Below are 22,616 nucleotides of genomic sequence, written 5' to 3' on the forward strand. Positions count from 1 at the left end.
CGAGTGGAGAGGAAAAACGTGATTAACTCCCATCTTGTAACATAATAATTAAAAACATTCTAAATACGTTTTATGATTTAAGGTGAAGTCTAAAAGTAGTGTGGTCACTGGGTTGTTGATTTGATAGCAGTGAATTCTCAAGAAGATGAACTTTTATGTTTTCGACAGCCGTTTCCTTCACCAGTGGACGGCCCTCTCTCAGAGTATCATTGCCAAGTATAACTCATATTTTAGCAAGTCTTATTTTGGGCTTAAATCTCTACCACTCTTGCCTTTTTCTGCGCTGTTCATCAGGCGCCACCTCCCGTTCCCCTGAACCGCTCCCGTTCAGGGTCTCAATCCGACATGGCTCTGTTACGAAATTAGCCCGTATCATAACAACAGGTCGGTTCCATTACTTTTCCCCGGGACAATGGACGGCGTCGCCCCTATTCACTAATACACAGAAACCGATCCCGCGACGAAGAGGAGGAAGCGCAGTGAGCAAGGAGGGTTGTTGCGGTGCGGAGGACGTTTCTTTATCTTATCGTATCTTTTTTTGGCCTTTGAGTGATGCGTAAAAACTCCCCAACTCGGATAATTGCTTTCGAGAAAGGGACTAGTCTATGTTTGAAAATATTTTCGCTACTACCAAATTTTCTAACTGTACCTAAAGGCTACATTTTATGAATTTCAATGTCATTGTATTTTCGTAAGTTGTGAAGCTGTGTTTTGTCTAGTAATTGTTATCTGAAGCTGTGTTTGTCTAGTAATTGTTATCTGAAGCTGTGTTTGTCTAGTAATTGTTATCTGAAGCTGTGTTTGTCTAGTAATTGTTATCTGAAGCTGTGTTTGTCTAGTAATTGTTATCTGAAGCTGTGTTTGTCTAGTAATTGTTATCTGAAGCTGTGTTTGTCTAGTAATTGTTATCTGAAGCTGTGTTTGTCTAGTAATTGTTATCTGTAGCCTACAACATTTTTAGTGGGGCTACTTTGCCTTCAGGCCTACTTTCCCTGACTATTATTGTAGGTGTTGTTTGCTTATAGCAAAACGTGGGTACATTGCGATTCCATAACTCTTAGTCAGTCAGTAGAAGATACGACAGCTATACCTAACGTTTTAACTTTTGAAGTTTAAAGTACAATAACCTTTGCAATACAAATACATCTTTCTCTTCCAATTGTTGCCTGAGGCTCGGCGCAGGCGCTCTGGCTGCTTTGCTGTCACTAAAAACAATTTTCTTCACATTGGAAACTGTCACAAGTGACGTCAATCACGGGGCTCTGACCAATTAGAAGGCGGGGTGATTGTTTAGCTCCACGGGCTGCAGCGCCTACCATGAATCTCTATTCACTATCAAAGCGTCCTGCTGCTGCCGGCCAACCGAATGCGATTCCATGCAGCCACTTTAGAACTTAGAACAGTTTTTTTCCTTCTATATTTTAGTTTTTTTTTGTATATTTTAGTTTTTTTTCTGTATTTTTCATTGCGATTAAAATATATTTGTCATCATCATTATTATTTTGCATGCTGTCAAGTTATTCTAGAATTAGGAGTAATGAGCATGGATGTTTTGGGAAACCATGTGATGTACCCTACGATTTCCAAACGGAACACGGCGCTGAGATTAGTTGACTTGGCAGGGGCGTACCACCATCACCATCATCACCACCATACCCCTCAGAGCGTGACAGGCTTCCCGGGGTTCAGCAGCCATCCACACTCAATGGCTCACTCGCACCCTGGGGAGATTACTGCGGAACCCCGCCTGGGGCCGAGTCCATTCGGGCCAGAACACATGGGGCACTCCGCGGCCCTCAAAATCAGCCCAGCCCATCATTACCCACACCACCATCACCACCACAATCATCATATGGCAGGCCACAGTGAAGTGGTCTCCAGTCAAACGGGAGCTTTTGGCCCGGTGCAGGCGGCTCCAGTCCCCTATTCCATGTCCCACACGGCCCAGGCGTTATCCGCAGCCACAGGTAGGGATTTCCTCATTCGGAGAGATCTGACAGCTCAAGCCATGCCGGTACTGACCGACCAGAGCCCCGGATCAACCTCTCATCACGGAATGTTTGTCTCAACAACAGGTAGCTATCTGGGACACTACGGCCATCACCCTGATGCTGGTAGCCATGCCCTCTTCTCCGGACTCCACCATGAGCAGTCTTCTAGCGGAGCACCAGGTGGCCAGGCCATGAATGGACAAATAAGGTTAGGAATACCTAGCGAAATGTACGTTAGGTCTGATCACTTGAGTCAAGTGGCGAGCTCCAGGGCTGATCCGTTCTCCGCCTCGACAATACATGGCTACGGCGGTCTGAACCATCTGAACATGAACCTCAGCGCCCACCACCACGGAGCCGGTGCATTCTTCCGCTACATGAGGCAGCCGATAAAGCAAGAACTAATCTGCAAGTGGCACGAACCGGAACACTCGGCGAAAAAACTCTGCTCCAAAACTTACGGCACGATGCACGAGCTGGTAACGCATGTGACGGTTGATCACGTCGGTGGCCCGGAGATGGCTAACCATATCTGCTTCTGGGAAGAGTGTCCGAGAGAAGGAAAACCATTTAAAGCCAAGTACAAACTTGTAAATCATATCAGAGTGCACACCGGAGAGAAACCATTTCCATGTCCCTTCCCCGGCTGTGGAAAAGTGTTTGCCCGTTCGGAGAACCTGAAGATCCACAAGAGGACTCACACAGGTAAGTGGCTTTATTTACATTTCAGAGGCACCGGTAAATAATGCATCCTCAAATGTTTGTAGAGGTTACGATTTGAATTTTCTGCAATCATCAATGGCTTGAATGCCATTCCACATTCGAGCTAAATTCACATTTCTATTCGATGTTGCATTTAAATGAAATATTATTTTTAAAGCTATGCTGTACATTAGCCACAACATAAAATAAAGGGAAACAAATATTATTTGTAATTTCATAATGGTCCAATAAAACAAGTGATTATTTATCTGATATATATATATATATATATATATTTATATGTTTATAAAGGTAATATTTTCATCATGGAATTTCAAATCAACAATATCTAGGGTACCCACATGTTGGCATAAAATTGAGCGTAATGTAAATATTACGCAATAGTTAGTGGGTTGTTGGTCGATTTAATTTCCGACGTGTTTGTTGTGAGTTGTTCCAAGTGGTCCAGAGTTGTGCATAGATAATACTAGGCGGGTAAAGCTAGGAAAGTTCTCTCACTCAGGCGTTTGACGTGTGCACTCTCTTGTTTGTGCCAAAACATGCCGTCAGAAAAGAGACTGAGGCCTACACGGACTGTTCTGTCCGACTGTTGCTTTGCCTGCTGTGGGGACATGGAATCAAACACGTCAGAGAGAAGGTGTTGCTTACTGTTTTGAACTCTCACAAAGCAGCGGTAGTAGCTATATAGTGGAGTGGAAATACATGGCTGTTTCTGACCTGTTGCTGGAGCCAGTATATATATATACACCACGACATGCACAACCCGTGGATATATTTGAAAGATATATACTGTACCTTGATTTTGTCAAAGAGACTCTGTTGAGATATGTTGTTGAGCCTGGAACTGAATAGTCAACTAGAATTATAATAATAATGCTAATTATACCTATTTTTGAGGAATCATGACTCATGGCTAAGAAGACAAAGGAACATACAGGTCAATGTTATAACTTCCTGTCTGTCTTTTTCTTCTTCTTTTCTTGTTCTTATTAAATATGTGATTAGTAATGAGTTAATCTTATTAATACTATTTACATATATATATATATATATATATAGTAGTAGTAGTAGTAGTAGCAGTAGTAGTAGTAGAAGAGCAGGAGTAGTAGCAGTAGTAGTAGTAGTAGTAGTTATAGTACTAGCAGTAGTAGAAGAGCAGTAGTAGTAGTAGTAGTAGTACTAGTAGTAGTAGTAGTTATAGTCCTAGCAGTAGTAGAAGATCAGTAGTAGTAGTAGTAGTAGTAGCAGTAGTAGTAGTTATAGTACTAGCAGTAGTAGAAGAGCAGTAGTAGTAGTAGTAGTAGTAGAAGAAGTATTAGCATTAGTACTAGCGGTAATAGTAGTAATAGCAGTAGTAGCTGCATAAGTACTAGTAGTAGTAGTAGTAGCAGTTGTGGTGGCATTGGTGGTGGTAGTAACAGAAGTCTTAGTAGTTGCAGTAGTAGTATCAGTTCTAGTAGTAGTACTAGTAGTAGCAGTAGTAGTAGTTGTAGTAGTAGTATCAGTTCTAATAGTAGTAGTTCAGGTAGTAGTAGTGGTAATAATGGTAGTAGTAGTAGCAGCAGTTTTATTTTCATATTAGTAGTCGTAGTAATAGTTTTAGTAGTGGTGGTGATAGTATTAGTAGTAGTAGGGATAATGATAGTAGTTGAAGAAGTTGTAGTTGTAGTAGTAGTGTTAGTAGTAGTAGAGGTAGTAGCAGGAGAAGTTGTAGTGGTGGTGTTAGTAGTAGTAGTTGTGGTGGTAGCAGTAGTAGTAGTGGTGGTAGTTGAGGGTGGTAGTAGTTGTTGTAGTACTAGCATTAGTTGTAGTAGTATTAGTGGTGGTGGTAGTTGAGGGTGGTAGTAGTTGTTGTAGTACTAGCATTAGTTGTAGTAGTATTAGTGGTAGTAGAAGTTTTAGTAGTAGTAGCAGCATTAGTAGTCATAGTAGTAGTAGTGGTGGTGGTGGGGCTGGTTTTGCTATTGGTGGTGGTAGTAGTAGTGGTAGTAGTAGCGGTGGTAATTGGTGGTGGTAGTAGTAGTGGTAGTAGTAGCGGTGGTAATTGGTGGTGGTAGTAGTAGTTGTAGTACTAGCATTAGTTGTAGTAGTAGTAGTAACAGCATTAGTACTAGCAGTAGTAGTAGTAGTAGCAGCATTAGTACTAGCAGTAGTTGTAGTTGTAGTTTGAGTAGTAGTAGTTGTAGTATTGGTAAGAGTAGAAGCTGTAGTTTTAGCAGTTGTATTAGTAGTAGTAGTAATAGCATTAGTACTGGCAGTAGTAGTAGTAGTAGTAGTAGTTGTTGTAGTAGTAGTTGTAGTTTTGGTAAGAGTAGTAGCTGTAGTTTTACTGTGGTAGTAGTAGTAACAGCATTAGTAGTAGTAGTAGCTGCATTAGTACTAGCAGTAGTAGAAGTAGTAGTTGTTCTAGTAGTAGTTTGAGTAGTACTAGTTGTAGTATTGGTTGTTTCAGTAGTAGTTGTAGTACGAGCATTAGTTGTAGTAGTATTAGTGGTGGTGGTAGTAGAAATTTTAGTAGTAGTAGCAGCATTAGTAGTCGTAGTAGTTGTAGTAGTAGTGGTGGTGGTTTTGCTGGTGGTGATGGTAGTAGTAGTGGTGGTAATTGGTGGTGGTAGTAGTAGTGGTAGTAGTAGTGGTGGTAATTTGTGGTGTTAGTAGTAGTAGTATTAGTAGTAGTTGTGGAGGTCATAGTAGTAGTTGTAGTAGTGGTGGTTGTAGTAGTGGTGGTGGTGGTGGTAGTAGTAGTAGTGGTGGTGGTAGTAGTGGTGGTGGTGGTGGTAGTAGTGGTGGTGGTGGTGGTAGTAGAAGTAGTAGGGGTGGTAGTAGTAGTAGTAGTAGTAGTAGTAGTAGCAGCAGTAGTAGTAGCAGTAGTAGCAGTAGCAGTAGTAGAAGAGCAGGAGTAGTAGCATTAGTAGTAGTAGCAGAAGTATTAGCATTAGTACTAGCGGTAATAGTAGTAGTAGTAGTAGTAGTATTAGCTGTACTAGTAGTAGTAGTAGTAGCAGTTGTGGTGGTATTGGTGGTGGTAGTAGTAGCAGAAGTCAGTAGTAGTAGTTGTAGTCATAGTATCAGTTCTAGTAGTAGTTGTTGTAGTAATATTAGTTCTAGTAGTAGTAGTAGCAGCAGTTTTAGTTCTAGAAGTAATTTTCATATTAGTAGTAGTAGTAATAGTTTTAGTTAGTAGTAGCAGTATCAGTTCTAGTAGTAGTAGTTGTAGCAGTAGTAGTAGCAGCAGTTTTAGTTCTAGAAGTAATTTTCATATTAGTAGTAGGTAGTAATAGTTTTAGTAGTAGTAGTTGTGGTGGTGATATTAGTACTAGTAGTCATAGTAGTTGTAGTAGTAGTAGTAGTAGTTTTAGTAGTAGTAGAAGTAGTAGCAGGACAAGTAGTAGTGGTGGTGTTAGTAGTAGTAGTTGTGGTGGTAGTAGTAGTAGTAGTAGTGGTGGTAGTAGTGGTAGATGTAGTGGTAGAACTAGTGGTGGTAGTTGGGGGTGGTAGTAGTAGTAGTAGTACTAGCATTAGTTGTAGTAGTATTAGTGGTAGTGGTAGTAGAAGTTTTAGTAGGAGTAGCAGCATTAGTAGTCATAGTAGTAGTAGTGGTGGTGGTGGGGGTGGTTTTGGTGGTGGTGATGGTAGTAGTAGTGGTGGTAATTGGTGGTGGTAGTCGTAGTGGTAGTAGTAGCGGTGGTAATTGGTGGTGGTAGTAGTAGTTGTAGTACTAGCATTAGTTGTAGTAGTAGTAGTAGTAACAGCATTAGTACTAGCAGTAGTAGTAGTAGTAGCAGCATTAGTACTAGCAGTAGTAGTAGTAGTTGTAGTAGTAGTTTGAGTAGTAGTAGTTGTAGTATTGGTAAGAGTAGTAGCTATAGTTTTAGCAGTGGTATTAGTAGTAGTAGTAACAGCATTAGTACTAGCAGTAGTAGTAGTAGTAGTTGTAGTTGTAGTTTGAGTAGTAGTAGTTGTAGTATTGGTAAGAGTAGTAGCTGTAGTTTTAGCAGTTGTATTAGTAGTAGTAGTAGTAGTAGTAGTTGTAGTATTGGTAAGAGTAGAAGCTGTAGTTTTAGCAGTTGTATTAGTAGTAGTAGTAATAGCATTAGTACTGGCAGTAGTAGTAGTAGTAGTAGTAGTAGTTGTTGTAGTAGTAGTAGTTGTAGTTTTGGTAAGAGTAGTAGCTGTAGTTTTACTGTGGTAGTAGTAGTAGTAACAGCATTAGTAGTAGTAGTAGCTGCATTAGTACTAGCAGTAGTAGAAGTAGTAGTTGTTCTAGTAGTAGTTTGAGTAGTAGTAGTTGTAGTATTGGTAAGAGTAGTAGCTGTAGTTTTAGCAGTTGTATTAGTAGTAGTAGTAGTAGTAGTTGTAGTATTGGTAAGAGTAGAAGTTGTAGTTTTAGCAGTTGTATTAGTAGTAGTAGTAATAGCATTAGTACTGGCAGTAGTAGTAGTAGTAGTAGCTGTAGTTTTACTGTGGTAGTAGTAGTAGTAACAGCATTAGTAGTAGTAGTAGCTGCAGTAGTAGAAGTAGTAGTTGTTCTAGTAGTAGTTTGAGTAGTAGTAGTTGTAGTATTGGTAAGAGTAGTAGCTGTAGTTTTAGCAGTGGTATTAGTAGTAGTAGCAGCATTAGTACTAGCAGTAGTAGTAGTAGTAGTAGTTGTTGTATTGGTAAGAGTAGTAGCTGTAGTTTTAGTAGTGGTATTAGTAGTAGTAGGAATAGGCTATAAGGGGGGCTGTAACAGTGTAACGGGTAGGGTTTAGCTGGAGCACTGACCCGCTTCTCCAGCCTGTCTAATCCCCTACCTGCTTGGTAGGGTTCAGCTGGAGCACTAACCCGCTTCTCCAGCCTGTCTAATCCCCTACCTGCTTGGTAGGGTTTAGCTGGAGCACTGACCCGCTTCTCCAGCCTGTCTAAGCCCCTACCTGCTTGGTAGGGTTTAGCTGGAGCACTGACCCGCTTCTCCAGCCTGTCTAAGCCCCTACCTGCTTGGTAGGGTTTAGCTGGAGCACTAACCCGCTTCTCCAGCCTGTCTAATCCCCTACCTGCTTGGTAGGGTTTAGCTGGAGCACTGACCCGCTTCTCCAGCCTGTCTAAGCCCCTACCTGCTTGGTAGGGTTTAGCTGGAGCACTGACCCGCTTCTCCAGCCTGTCTAATCCCCTACCTGCTTGATATGTGTAATGGAGTTTACTGTTCTGATTTCAATGTACTACATGTTCCCTTTTCAATACTGACGTTTCGACCTAAGTCAGAAGCCTTCCTTAATTAAGGCCTTTGAAAACGATGTGTCAGAACAGTGTCTAATATGACTCTGACCACTTTATGCTGAATCCATTCATGCCTCCGCATGTATTATTCATATAATTTGCTCACATTCCTTAAGTAGAAATCTGTTAAATGATTTGCGCATGTGTTGATTCCCAAGGCCCCTGGTCCAGAGTATCATGTTTAAAACCTACCAGGGTCTGTGGTTATGACCGGGCTTCCCCTGGGGTGTGTTCCCGAGACGTGTTCGTGTGGTTATGACTGGGCTTCCCCTGGGGTGTGTTCCCGAGACGTGTTTGTGTGGTTATGACTGGGCTTCCCCTGGGGTGTGTTCCCGAGACGTGTTTGTGTGGTTATGACTGGGCTTCCCCTGGGGTGTGTTCCCAAGACGTGTTCGTGTGGTTATGACCGGTGCTTCCCCTGGGGTGTGTTCCCGAGACGTGTTCGTGTGGTTATGACTGGGCTTCCCCTGGGGTGTGTTCCCGAGACGTGTTCGTGTGGTTATGACTGGGCTTCCCCTGGGGTGTGTTCCCGAGACGTGTTCGTGTGGTTATGACTGGGCTTCCCCTGGGGTGTGTTCCCGAGACGTGTTCGTGTGGTTATGACCGGTGCTTCCCCTGGGGTGTGTTCCCGAGACGTGTTCGTGTGGTTATGACCGGTGCTTCCCCTGGGGTGTGTTCCCGAGACGTGTTCGTGTGGTTATGACCGGTGCTTCCCCTGGGGTGTGTTCCCGAGACGTGTTCGTGTACTACACTAATATCCCTGATTGCCTCTCAGTCCAACAGCTGAAGGTCAAATTGATATTCAACGTGCCCGTGTCATTAGAATGGAGTAATTATATATTCTCTCTTGCTATGCCTATAGCTGCCTGACTACATGGCCTTGCATTAGAGGAATCAGCGTAGTAGGATTTCAAAGTAATTAGTTCACCCGTTATGTTTTTGCCAGAACATGCTGCATAGGCTACATGTCCTAAGGGCTAGATATTACAGGATAATCAAGACAAATGTTGTTTTATTTACATTAATTTCCTCCCTTAGGTGCATAGTTGAAATGGCCAATGTTGAAATAGGAGGCTACATTTCAATGAGGGCCATAACTACTTGTTTCGCTTTAACAGAGTTTGTTTAATAGGGAAATAGAAGTTCCATATGCAACCAATTCAAATCCTGTAGATGATCATCAATAAAAACATGGGGCTGTCCTAAAGGAACTCAGCTGGTTCATTGGGCTGTCCTAAAGGAACTCAGCTGGTTCATTGGGCTGTCCTAAAGGAACTCAGCTGGTTCATTGGGCTGTCCTAAAGGAACTCAGCTGGTTCATTGGGCTGTCCTAAAGGAACTCAGCTGGTTCATTGGGCTGTCCTAAAGGAACTCAGCTGGTTCATTGGGCTGTCCTAAAGGAACTCAGCTGGTTCATTGGGCTGTCCTAAAGGAACTCAGCTGGTTCATTGGGCTGTCCTAAAGGAACTCAGCTGGTTCATTGGGCTGTCCTAAAGGAACTTAGCTGGTTCATTGGGCTGTCCTAAAGGAACTCAGCTAGTTCATTGGGCTGTCCTAAAGGAACTCAGCTAGTTCATTGGGCTGTCCTAAAGGAACTCAGCTGGTTCATTGGGCTTTCCTAAAGGAACTCAGCTCTTCACTGGGCTGTCCTAAAGGAACTCAGCTGGTTCATTGGGCTGTCCTAAAGGAACTCAGCTGGTTCATTGGGCTGTCCTAAAGGAACTCAGCTAGTTCATTGGGCTGTCCTAAAGGAACTCAGCTGGTTCTTTGGGCTGTCCTAAAGGAACTCAGCTGGTTCATTGGGCTGTCCTAAAGGAACGCAGCTGGTTCATTGGGCTGTCCTAAAGGAACTCAGCTGGTTCATTGGGCTGTCCTAAAGGAACTCAGCTGGTTCATTGGGCTGTCCGAAAGGAACTCAGCTGGTTCATTGGGCTGTCCTAAAGGAACTCAGCTGGTTCATTGGGCTGTTCTAAAGGAACTCAGCTGGTTCATTGGGCTGTCCTAAAGGAACTCAGCTGGTTCATTGGGCTGTCCGAAAGGAACTCTGCTGGTTCATTGGGCTGTCCTAAAGGAACTCAGCTGGTTCATTGGGCTGTCCTAAAGGAACTCAGCTGGTTCATTGGGCTGTCCTAAAGGAACTCAGCTGGTTCATTGGGCTGTCCTAAAGGAACTCAGCTGGTTCTTTGGGCTGTCCTAAAGGAACTCAGCTGGTTCATTGGGCTGTGCTAAAGGAACTCAGCTGGTTCATTGGGCTGTCCTAAAGGAACTCAGCTCTTCATTGGGCTGTGCTAAAGGAACTCAGCTGGTTCATTGGGCTGTCCTAAAGGAACTCAGCTCTTCATTGGGCTGTCCTAAAGGTACTCAGCTGGTTCATTGGGCTGTCCTAAAGGAACTCAGCTGGTTCATTGGGCTGTCCTAAAGGAACTCAGCTCTTCATTGGGCTGTCCTAAAGGAACTCAGCTGGTTCTTTGGGCTGTCCGAAAGGAACTCAGCTGGTTCATTGGGCTGTCCTAAAGGAACTTAGCTGGTTCATTGGGCTGTCCGAAAGGAACTCAGCTGGTTCATTGGGCTGTCCTAAAGGAACTCAGCTGGTTCATTGGGCTGTCCTAAAGGACCTCAGCTGTTCACTGGGCTGTCCTAAAGGAACTCAGCTTGTTCATTGGGCTGTCCTAAAGGAACTCAGCTGGTTCATTGGGCTGTCCTAAAGGAACTCAGCTGGTTCTTTGGGCTGTCCTAAAGGAACTCAGCTGGTTCATTGGGCTGTCCTAAAGGAACTAAGCTGGTTCATTGGGCTGTGCTAAAGGAACTCAGCTGGTTCATTGGGCTGTCCTAAAGGAACTCAGCTGGTTCATTGGGCTGTCCTAAAGGAACTCAGCTGGTTCATTGGGCTGTCCTAAAGGAACTCAGCTGGTTCATTGGGCTGTCCTAAAGGAACTCAGCTGGTTCATTGGGCTGTCCTAAAGGAACTCAGCTGGTTCATTGGGCTGTCCGAAAGGAACTCAGCTGGTTCATTGGGCTGTCCTAAAGGAACTCAGCTGGTTCATTGGGCTGTTCTAAAGGAACTCAGCTGGTTCATTGGGCTGTCCTAAAGGAACTCAGCTGGTTCATTGGGCTGTCCGAAAGGAACTCTGCTGGTTCATTGGGCTGTCCTAAAGGAACTCAGCTGGTTCATTGGGCTGTCCTAAAGGAACTCAGCTGGTTCATTGGGCTGTCCTAAAGGAACTCAGCTGGTTCATTGGGCTGTCCTAAAGGAACTCAGCTGGTTCTTTGGGCTGTCCTAAAGGAACTCAGCTGGTTCATTGGGCTGTGCTAAAGGAACTCAGCTGGTTCATTGGGCTGTCCTAAAGGAACTCAGCTGTTCATTGGGCTGTCCTAAAGGAACTCAGCTGGTTCATTGGGCTGTCCTAAAGGAACTCAGCTCTTCATTGGGCTGTCCTAAAGGTACTCAGCTGGTTCATTGGGCTGTCCTAAAGGAACTCAGCTGGTTCATTGGGCTGTCCTAAAGGAACTCAGCTCTTCATTGGGCTGTCCTAAAGGAACTCAGCTGGTTCTTTGGGCTGTCCGAAAGGAACTCAGCTGGTTCATTGGGCTGTCCTAAAGGAACTCAGCTGGTTCATTGGGCTGTCCGAAAGGAACTCAGCTGGTTCATTGGGCTGTCCTAAAGGAACTCAGCTGGTTCATTGGGCTGTCCTAAAGGAACTCAGCTCTTCACTGGGCTGTCCTAAAGGAACTCAGCTGGTTCATTGGGCTGTCCTAAAGGAACTCAGCTGGTTCATTGGGCTGTCCTAAAGGAACTCAGCTGGTTCATTGGGCTGTCCGAAAGGAACTCAGCTGGTTCATTGGGCTGTCCTAAAGGAACTCAGCTGGTTCATTGGGCTGTCCTAAAGGAACTCAGCTGGTTCATTGGGATGTCCTAAAGGAACTCAGCTGGTTCATTGGGCTGTCCTAAAGGAACTCAGCTGGTTTATTGGGCTGTCCTAAAGGAACTCAGCTGGTTCATTGGGCTGTCCTAAAGGAACTCAGCTGGTTCATTGGGCTGTCCTAAAGGAACTCAGCTGGTTCATTGGGCTGTCCTAAAGGAACTCAGCTGGTTCATTGGGCTGTCCTAAAGGAACTCAGCTCTTCATTGGGCTGTCCTGAAGGAACTCAGCTCTTCATTGGGTCAAGTACAATAGGCAATACACTAAAGGCCAATATGGTTTTATTTGACATAACTGATGTCACATGTGGCCATGCATCACCAACCCCAAAATAAAGCAGCTGTTTTGATTTATGCTTTTGGGTTGTCTGAAGCCTAACTTTTGTTCACTTATTTCAGGTGAGAAACCCTTCAAATGTGAGTTTGACGGCTGCGACCGACGTTTCGCCAACAGCAGTGACCGGAAGAAGCACTCCCACGTGCACACCAGCGATAAGCCGTACAACTGCAAAGTGAGAGGCTGTGACAAATCCTACACACACCCCAGCTCTCTCAGAAAACACATGAAAGTGCACTGCAAGTCTCCACCACCAAGTTCTGGCTACGAGTCTTCAACTCCGTCATTAGTGTCCCCATCATCGGACTTAGGCCGAGAGCCGGGGGCCTCGTCGCTCTCAGAACCAGCACCCTCGTCCCAACCCGCCAATTTAAGTGAGTGGTACGTCTGTCATAGTTCTGGTGCGAGCGGAACTCAGACACCTCCCAGCGGCTCCTCCAGCCCTGATCCCGGGGATGAGACGCACTACAGACACCCGGAGCCAAGGGACGCTTTCTAACCAAAACTGGCCCAGAAAATCATTCTAAAAGTTATTGAAGATATTTTCCAATATACCCGCGGACTTACAAAATTAACACATCGAAAAGGTCTGTTTTCTAAGGCCCAAATCATTCAATGTACTGTCTGGCATATCGGACAAATTAGACACTGCCGAATGTATCTTCTGATAGCGCTCTTCTATCCCAATGTGTTTGGAAAAACATGTATTCTTCTCGTACTCGGTTATTGTACGCATGTATTTTGCTGTATTACTTTGTAAATCTAGTTTTGACTTCAATATCTTTTTAATTTATTTTTTGAATCTGACATGAGCATTTTTGTATCATCGAACCAAAGTGTTTCAATATATTAAAAACATGTATATTTGTAAATTGATACGTTTCGATGTGTATGTAGGTGGTAACAGTCATTTTGTAAGCTTTGGTATTTCAGCAATTTTTTTTATTGTTTGCTACACTTATTTGTATAAATTAAATAATTGAAACGTTTGGAGTTTCACGCAAGAAAATGTGTTTCCATTTGTGATGGTCTACTCTATTGATTGACTCGTTTTCATATAGTCTATTTGATATTATTACAATCAATTCATAAATGTTTCGTCAACGTGGGCATTTTGTGATTTTGTAATTCTTGTCAATATTTGTTAGTAATGCATTTTTATTAAAATGTGATCCTATCGAGAAAATACACTCGAAATGTGTACCAAACTGCCTTGTAATTTGTCAGTATTTTGAATAAATCGTGTATGATAAAAAAAATGTCATTTTCCTTTTCTGGGCCTTGACTTTTTAATATCGATAGAGACGTAAAAACAACGAATTTATTCGAATGTACATATTATCAGGGTACTGTTAACCAATACATGACAGGGCGCTCTAAAACGCCTCGAATCTCACATGCTGTACTCATGTATAACAAGACAGCAGAGACGAATAACGCCAGTCTTTTTTTTAATGGAGCCGTGAGACCAAACACGTTTCTATCACTATATTCAACAGCGAGCCTTTCTGCCATTCTGTGGCTTATTTAATCTCAGGTACCATTTATAACAGAACCCGGCGTAAGGGTTGAAAACATGTTGGACCCATATTGGACAACAGACACTTTTAGTTTTTTTTTTTGTTTCGTCTGAACAATGTTAATGTTTTATGTGTTGCTGTGACGTTCGACTGCTTTAGGCTCTGGCCAACGTGCAGCCGCAAAAAAACATAAAGACACTTTGAAAATAAGCCATTGTCCTCGGGGTTGTATTTAGCATTTAGTTTCCTCTAAACTTACATCATCCCTGAACACTGGAAAATCACAAAACAATTCTTTAAAAGAAAATCCACATTTTATTTTGTGAAAATATTCTTCACTGGTCATGTCCATGTCTTATTTGTGTGGGATCTATTTTTCTCTTAGATAAAGTGTGGTTTTCTGCAGGGGAGATGCGGGAAGGGTTTGATGAAAGGCTCGTATATTCTCATCCAGACTTCAAAGATCTTTTAACACAAAGAGCCATTTCTTCATGACGGTGAGTCCTCACGGTGAATTAAGATTTCTATAGCAATAGCCGAGTCAAACTCGAATAATATGGGACCATGTCCGAGGACTTCGGCGCCTCTTCAAAAGAATGTAATATTTGCTGCCCATGGGGTAGGAAACGGTCATCTATGGTCTTTCTATTCAATATAAAGAGAAAATGTTATTTTGCTATATTTTTACAACTATCAAAAGAGAAGCCGATAGAATTACGCAACGTATTCTCCGAATAATAGACTTGCATTGCAAAGCTGCTTGGATGCGTCCTGTGAACTTACTGTGGGTTCTGTGAACTGAAGACTGCGTTTACTGGGCTCTGCTTTCTTTAAGAAGAGCAGCGTATAAGCTACGTGTTTGGTGTTGAGGGGAATGGGCACGACCACGTAAACAGTGGTTTTTAGAGATCTCCAAATAGGTGAAGTTTCCTATGTGACTGAGCTAATTGTAGTGCACGCGGGCGTTTAGGCTAGCTAATATGTAATAGCATTATGCTTCTAATAACATGAACATTCCTCTTATTAAAAACATATACAATAATAGCCTATCAACGGGTTTTTGTCTTCATTTATTCCATAATTTCAAACATACACCAAGCACTGTTATGCACTAATTAAGACATGCACATAAATTATTTTACGAGGATCTGAGGCATATTTTGTCGTAAAGAGGCAGAGTCTGCAGAACCCGCTGCAGAACATAAGCCATTCTGAGGCACGAACAAGGCGGGAGTCCCCAATGCCTGATACGTTTAGATGTTTATTCATTTGGTGCGTGTATTTACTCTGTCCAAGTGCCCCACATAAAATAATGAATAATTAACATTACAACAAATAACCAAACGGTAGATTCCTCTCCTTAACATCAGCTCGTGTGCCTGAATTGGTTCAAATATAGTTCAGTCTGAATTGAAGCCAAGAGTCTTTGAAGCAGGACATAATATCGGAGTGATTCTACCATTTTTACAAAGACGCATATAACACGGAAAGACTTCTTTGTCCCGGATGTGTTGCACCGTCCAAATCTTATAATTCCAGCCGTCAAAAGATTAAACAAGGACTGACGACGGAATGGTATAACAAAATTATATATTTTTTAATTGAACTCTGCAAGTCAGTTAAGAACAGTTACAATGACATTGTTCAGGAGAAGAACGTTAGTGTTTATATAGTCGGCACGGGGACTCAATACGGCAACCTTCCGGTTACTGACTTAACCCTCTGACCACTAGGCTACGTGTCTCTGTAAAAAAAACAAAAAACACCCACAAATCCAGTTGTTTCAATTAATTATTATAAAGTAACTGGTTCCACAGGCTTTTTATGTGTACTGAACTTTTCTGTCCAAGTGTTACCTGAGAAAAAAACACAATTGGTCTCCCAAATTTAGCTCCAACTTCCTAAAATGTTGGCAAAAATAAAAATGTAAAATTTTGCGTTTGTTCAACTTGTGTCATATTGTTCAATCAACAATAAATTATTATTTGGGAATTTTAACAAAAAAAGTCAATGCAGCTTCTAACACAACCTGCAAACAACATACAATGTTTCCAACTTATATATTTGACGACATTGTCAGTAATTATTTATTATTACCCAACATGAATTCACCTGGGATTTGACATCACAACCTCTTGGTTCACTGCATTCCGATGTGCCAGCTACATCACTATGTCTGCATCAATTGTAAATGAACCTGACTATTCTCTCATCTTTAATTTGATGGACTTATTTCATGAATCAAAATAACTTTCATCAGTATAGTTGTCTAATGTCGGGGCGTATGACTTTGTTGTAGCGTTACTCCTTAAACACTATGATATATCAAATATTTGTTCTCGAGTGTACTTTAAACAGAGCTGAGATTTTACTTTGACGTGCAAAGTGTATCACAACAAGTGTAATGATTCATTGACGGCGCCACGGTGACAAAGCAGGAACTTCAGAATGCTGTTCACCAACAGGTTGTGAGTTCTAATCCCAGGTAAAGTCATGTTGAAAATAATTTCCGGAACAAATAAACAAGCACGGCATGATCATAGGTGTAAGATAAATGCAGGGCAGATACTCAAATAATAATTTAGAATTGAATGAACATATGAGAAAAGTTGAGCAAACACATCTTAAGATGACTGTGCCTTTTTTTTTTAATTCCTGAAACACTTTGAATAAAAACTGAGTAGACAAAAAAAAGCCTGTGAAACCAGGTAATATTTAGTTGAAAAAACAACTTAATTCATGCATCATATCCTATAAGTCTGTTATTATACTAGACTAGGGAAGCCCAGAGCACGTATTTAACTCATACATATCTGTCATTACATTAGACTAGGGAAGCCCAGACCACGTATTTAACTCATACATATCTGTCATTACATTAGACGAGGGAAGCCCAGAGCACGTATTTAACTCATACATATCTGTCATTACATGAGACGAGGGAAGCCCAGAGTACGTATTTAACTCATACATATCTGTCATTACATGAGACTAGGGAAGCCCAGAGCACGTATTTAACTCATACATATCTGTCATTACATTAGACGAGGGAAGCCCAGAGCACGTATTTAACTCATACATATCTGTCATTACATGAGACTAGGGAAGCCCAGAGCACGTATTTAACTCATACATATCTGTCATTACATTAGACGAGGGAAGCCCAGAGCACGTATTTAACTCATACATATCTGTCATTACATGAGACGAGGGAAGCCCAGAGCATGTATTTAACTCATACATATCTGTCATTACATTAGACGAGGGAAGCCCAGAGCATTAGCAACAGTTACAATACAAGCATATGTTACATTAATCTGCCATAACTCTGGACTTGTAAAATCTATTATACTGTATCTATAGTCTATAGTAGCTGACATATATTGGAAGTTTACGTCAGTCCCGTTATAGCTTGGTGAGGATATCACAGTTTACAGTCACCCCTTTATAGCTTGGTGAGGATATCACAGTTAACAGTCAACCCTTTATAGCTTGGTGAGGATATCACAGTTTACAGTCACCCCTTTATAGCTCTGTGAGGATATCACAGTTTACAGTCACCCCTTTATAGCTCTGTGAGGATATCACAGTTTACAGTCACCCCTTTATAGCTCTGTGAGGATATCACAGTTTACAGTCACCCCTTTATAGCTCTGTGAGGATATCACAGTTTACAGTCACCCCTTTATAGCTTGGTGAGGATATCACAGTTTACAGTCACCCCTTTATAGCTCTGTGAGGATATCACAGTTTACAGTCACCCCTTTATAGCTCTGTGAGGATATCACAGTTTACAGTCACCCCTTTATAGCTCTGTGAGGATATCACAGTTTACAGTCACCCCTTTATAGCTCTGTGAGGATATCACAGTTTACAGTCACCCCTTTATAGCTCTGTGAGGATATCACAGTTAACAGTCACCCCTTTATAGCTTGGTGAGGATATCACAGTTAACAGTCAACCCTTTATAGCTTGGTGAGGATATCACAGTTAACAGTCACCCCTTTATAGCTCTGTGAGGATATCACAGTTTACAGTCACCCTTTATAGCTTGGTGAGGATATCACAGTTTACAGTCACCCCTTTATAGCTCTGTGAGGATATCACAGTTTACAGTCACCCTTTATAGCTCTGTGAGGATATCACAGTTTACAGTCACCCCTTTATAGCTCTGTGAGGATATCACAGTTTACAGTCACCCCTTTATAGCTCTGTGAGGATATCACAGTTAACAGTCACCCTTTTATAGCTCTGTGAGGATATCACAGTTAACAGTCAACCCTTTATAGCTTGGTGAGGATATCACAGTTAACAGTCACCCCTTTATAGCTCTGTGAGGATATCACAGTTTACAGTCACCCCTTTATAGCTAGGTGAGGATATCACAGTTTACAGTCACCCCTTTATAGCTCTGTGACGATATCACAGTTTACAGTCACCCCTTTATCGCTTGGTGAGGATATCACAGTTTACAGTCACCCCTTTATAGCTCTGTGAGGATATCACAGTTTACAGTCACCCCTTTATAGCTTGGTGAGGGAATCACAGTAGTTGAGTCACCATAAAGTTGACTTCCTAAATTGCCTACAAAGTCCACTACTTTGACCAGAGCTCAATGTTCCCTGTTAGAAATGTGTTCACTCTAGAGGGGAAGACTGGTTGGACAGCGTGAATGAGGAAGACTGGTTGGACAGAGGTATAGGGAAGACTGGTTGGACAGCGTGAATGAGGAAGACTGGTTGGACAGAGTGAATGAGGAAGACTGGTTGGACAGAGTGAATGAGAAGACTGGTTGGACAGCGTGAATGAGAAGACTGGTTGGACAGCGTGAATGAGAAGACTGGTTGGACAGAGGTATAGGGAAGACTGGTTGGACAGCGTGAATGAGGAAGACTGGTTGGACAGCGTGAATGAGAAGACTGGTTGGACAGCGTGAATGAGGAAGACTGGTTGGACAGAGGTATAGGGAAGACTGGTTGGACAGAGGTATAGGGAAGACTGGTTGGACAGAGGTATAGGGAAGACTGGTTGGACAGAGGTATAGGGAAGACTGGTTGGACAGCGTGAATGAGAAGACTGGTTGGACAGCGTGAATGAGAAGGCTGGTTGGACAGAGGTATAGGGAAGACTGGTTGGACAGAGGTATAGGGAAGACTGGTTGGACAGAGGTATAGGGAAGACTGGTTGGACAGCGTGAATGAGAAGACTGGTTGGACAGCGTGAATGAGAAGACTGGTTGGACAGCGTGAATGAGAAGACTGGTTGGACAGCGTGAATGAGAAGACTGGTTGGACAGCGTGAATGAGAAGACTGGTTGGACAGCGTGAATGAGAAGACTGGTTGGACAGCGTGAATGAGGAAGGCTGGTTGGACAGCGTGAATGAGAAGACTGGTTGGACAGCGTGAATGAGAAGACTGGTTGGACAGCGTGAATGAGGAAGACTGGTTGGACAGCGTGAATGAGGAAGACTGGTTGGACAGAGTGAATGAGAAGACTGGTTGGACAGAGTGAATGGGAAGGCTGGTTGGACAGCGTGAATGAGAAGACTGGTTGGACAGCGTGAATGAGAAGGCTGGTTGGACAGAGTGAATGAGAAGACTGGTTGGACAGAGTGATGGGGAAGGCTGGTTGGACAGCGTGAATGGGAAGACTGGTTGGACAGAGTGAATGGGAAGGCTGGTTGGACAGCGTGAATGAGAAGACTGGTTGGACAGCGTGAATGAGAAGGCTGGTTGGACAGAGTGAATGGGAAGACTGGTTGGACAGCGTGATGGGGAAGACTGGTTGGACAGCGTGAATGAGAAGGCTGGTTGGACAGCGTGAATGGGAAGGCTGGTTGGACAGAGTGAATGAGAAGGCTGGTTGGACAGCGTGAATGGGAAGGCTGGTTGGACAGCGTGAATGGGAAGGCTGGTTGGACAGAGTGAATGAGAAGGCTGGTTGGACAGAGTGAATGAGAAGACTGGTTGGACAGCGTGAATGAGAAGGCTGGTTGGACAGCGTGAATGAGAAGGCTGGTTGGACAGCGTGAATGAGAAGGCTGGTTGGACAGAGGTATAGGGAAGACTGGTTGGACAGAGGTATAGAGAAGACTGGTTGGACAGCGTGAATGAGGAAGACTGGTTGGACAGAGTGAATGAGAAGGCTGGTTGGACAGAGTGAATGAGAAGGCTGGTTGGACAGCATGAATGAGAAGTGTGACCATCTTGTGACCATCACATAGTGTTACCATCATACTTGTATTTTTAGTAAATAATAGTAATAGTAGTAACAATAATTAATTCAATAAATCATATTAGAATATTAATTATAATATTAAAGACCGTCCAAAATATAGAACAAAGAGAACAATCAAAGCTATATGCATGTGGTGTCAGATCTGGAGAACATGAGAACAGAATTATCAGAGGTCCTTGAAAGCTTTTCTGAACAGCACAGTCTTTAGCTGTGTACAGGACAGAGACTCTGCAGCCCTAATAGTGTCTGGAAGTGAGTTCCACAGACGCTGAGCTGCGCAACTGAAAGCCCCGTTACCCATAGTTTTTAGTCTGCTGTGGGGCCTGCTGAAGGGAGGAGCAAAGGGTGCGTGTGTTGCAGACTCTCCTTTTTCGTGTGTGACAAAGAATTAGGGTTAGGATCCATCCCATGCTTGCTTCCAAGCTAATCCCCACTAGTAGAGAGGTTTAATTAATGAGCGTGCTCTGATCATCCACTGACGAGACTGTTATGTCAGCTTTAAGAACGGAGACTCTGGAACTACTGGCCTAGATGTGGTGTGTGTGTGTGTTTACATGTTAGAGCTACGGCTGGCTGAGCTTCCTGTGTTTGCCACCAGTATGTCTGATTATACCGCAGGCTTGAAAATAAACATCAGCCGTATCTACATGTCCTCCAACGTTAGAACACGTATAACCCTCTGTATCTTCCTGACCAAAGGGAACCTAAAGCTGAAACATTGGCATGTATACAGGCTCTGATCCTATGAGTCACCAGATATACCTAACCTCCGTTCATGAATGCATGAAGGTAACGTTCTATTAGAATCTCACACGGGTGTGTTATTTGCTCTGAATGTTTCTATATGTTGCATGTTAGTCTGTTTAGATATGTAGCCTAAGTTTTACCTGTAACGCGGTAGTATAAATTCAGTGTCTAAGATATCAGATAACACCAGACTGAAGACACAAGCCTAATTCAATGTCAAAAAGGTAATTTTCGTTAAAATATACAAGCATTACATTAATTACAGATTAACTAAAAAAATATATATATTATTTAGCAAATATGCTACAAAAAGGAAATTAATCAATTTAATTTATTGTCCTTGGCCCTCTCAGCATCATACCAAAGTGTCCTAAAACCGTGTGTGAGTGTGAAATATAATTTCTTTGCAAAATCATGGAAGCGGTAATCCGATTTCCGGAAACTGTCCAGTATTATTGAACAAAGCTATTTTAATGGGGGGATTAGCGCGCGGACCGTTCTGGAAGCCATTCAACGTTCCATTTCATGTCATAATGACCAGACATGGAGTGGCCCGGCCGGAACTCATAGTCTAAACCAAAAGACAGGTGCAATACCAAACAAGTCAATATATAAATGAGAAAAAGGACACTTCACCACACCACAAAGGGAAAAAGTGGATGTAGGATACAATTATCTCCAGTTAAATAATTACTTTGGCTTCCCAGAGTAAAACATAATAATGGATAATGGACTATAATTTTTTTCTATCACGAAAAGTCATGTTTTAAGATGAAAAACAAGCAAACAGATTAGATTAGTTGTTAGTATATCCAAGTCTACTGCATCAAACAAATATGAATAGGTCATAGTGTTTTAATAATCATATTTATCGAGGTAGGGTTCAATTCAGATTACACCCTCGGGATATGTTATTTCACTTTAAAAACAAACGTGACCCAACAATATAGGCATTCGACATAGTCGACTCATGGACAAAAATTAACAATAAGTTGTGAATTTGTGAGAGTCGAGTAAGTCAAAGCCAAGGATGAGTCATGACGCGATTCGGCAGAATGTGCCCCCAAGTGTTCGGATTACCACCGTCCCCCAGTTTCAGGCGCGAATTTATTTTACTTTCATGGATGAGCGGACTCCCTCCAATGCGAATCAGACCCCATAGTTAGTACGTCTGAGCATGGAGCTCTAACTACCTTCGCATAATGTGGTAGAATGTGCAACACTTCTTCGCACCTGCACATTGAATAGGAACTCCCTTTCAGAGAGAGATACGCTTGTTGGCCTTGAGACTCTATGACGCTGGATGAATGAAGCAGGCGAGCCGTGCTTATTCCGCCTGCCTTTGATCCCACACTACCCTCTCTAATTTGCTGCTATAGTTTTCTACAAGGACAGCCTATTTAGTATTAGAACCTTCATTTAGACTAAATAGAGAATACACAACATGACAATAAAGGGGACGGGTCTTTATGATGATGTGTACAGTGCTTTATGAAAACGTATTTCCGCAGTTGAACCATCTTCATACAATCATCAACTTCTTCTCTCTTCAGCCTGTATGCTCTCCCAGTTGATTGCTACAAACGTCTAAGGTAAAATGTTGGTTCATTAACTCTGCAAAGTTGTTTGTGTTTACGCCTGTGCGTGTGCGTGTGTGTGTAGAGTGGCAGGTTCTACCCCTCATTGTACACATGACTATAGTCAATTCTAGATGTCCATGTATTGTTCTGTGTTATGATGTCATCAGCGACTTCATTGTTGATGCCAGCTCCTGTCAAACATGGTCTCTGTCTCGGGATTGGTCTGATTTAACCTTGCATTCATCTGAGAGGGCCTTTGGGAAAACTATCAACCAAAAGTCTCCAATAAGCAAGGATTTGCTAAT

At 42.6% G+C, this 22,616-nt stretch overlaps 1 protein-coding gene across 2 annotated transcripts; it reads left to right on the forward strand.

Annotated features, from left to right (window-relative positions):
* Positions 1 to 1,487: 1,487 nt before the first annotated feature.
* On the forward strand, positions 1,488 to 13,476 carry LOC118377588 (zinc finger protein ZIC 4-like). Of its 2 annotated transcripts, XM_052516601.1 has the most exons (3): positions 1,488 to 1,967; positions 2,076 to 2,696; positions 12,289 to 13,476. In XM_052516601.1, exons 1-3 carry the CDS (start codon positions 1,538 to 1,540, stop codon positions 12,723 to 12,725), a joined length of 1,488 nt encoding a protein of 495 aa, XP_052372561.1. In that variant the 5' UTR covers positions 1,488 to 1,537; the 3' UTR covers positions 12,726 to 13,476. The 2 variants fall into 2 exon arrangements, with proteins under 2 accessions (XP_052372561.1, XP_035620417.2); XM_035764524.2 differs by having other exon boundaries at positions 1,488 to 2,696.
* The last annotated feature ends 9,140 nt before the right edge of the window (positions 13,477 to 22,616 follow it).

This window comes from Oncorhynchus keta, unplaced genomic scaffold (assembly GCF_023373465.1).
Source record: "Oncorhynchus keta strain PuntledgeMale-10-30-2019 unplaced genomic scaffold, Oket_V2 Un_scaffold_515_pilon_pilon, whole genome shotgun sequence".
NCBI classification, from domain to species: domain Eukaryota; kingdom Metazoa; phylum Chordata; class Actinopteri; order Salmoniformes; family Salmonidae; genus Oncorhynchus; species Oncorhynchus keta.

Bases quoted from the DNA above. Each gene is read 5' to 3' on its own strand.
- LOC118377588 (XM_035764524.2), top strand. From the start codon at position 1,538: ATGAGCATGGATGTTTTGGGAAACCATGTGATGTACCCTACGATTTCC. The intron at 2,697-12,288 runs GTAAGTGGCTTT...CACTTATTTCAG, and splicing joins CCACAAGAGGACTCACACAG to GTGAGAAACCCTTCAAATGT.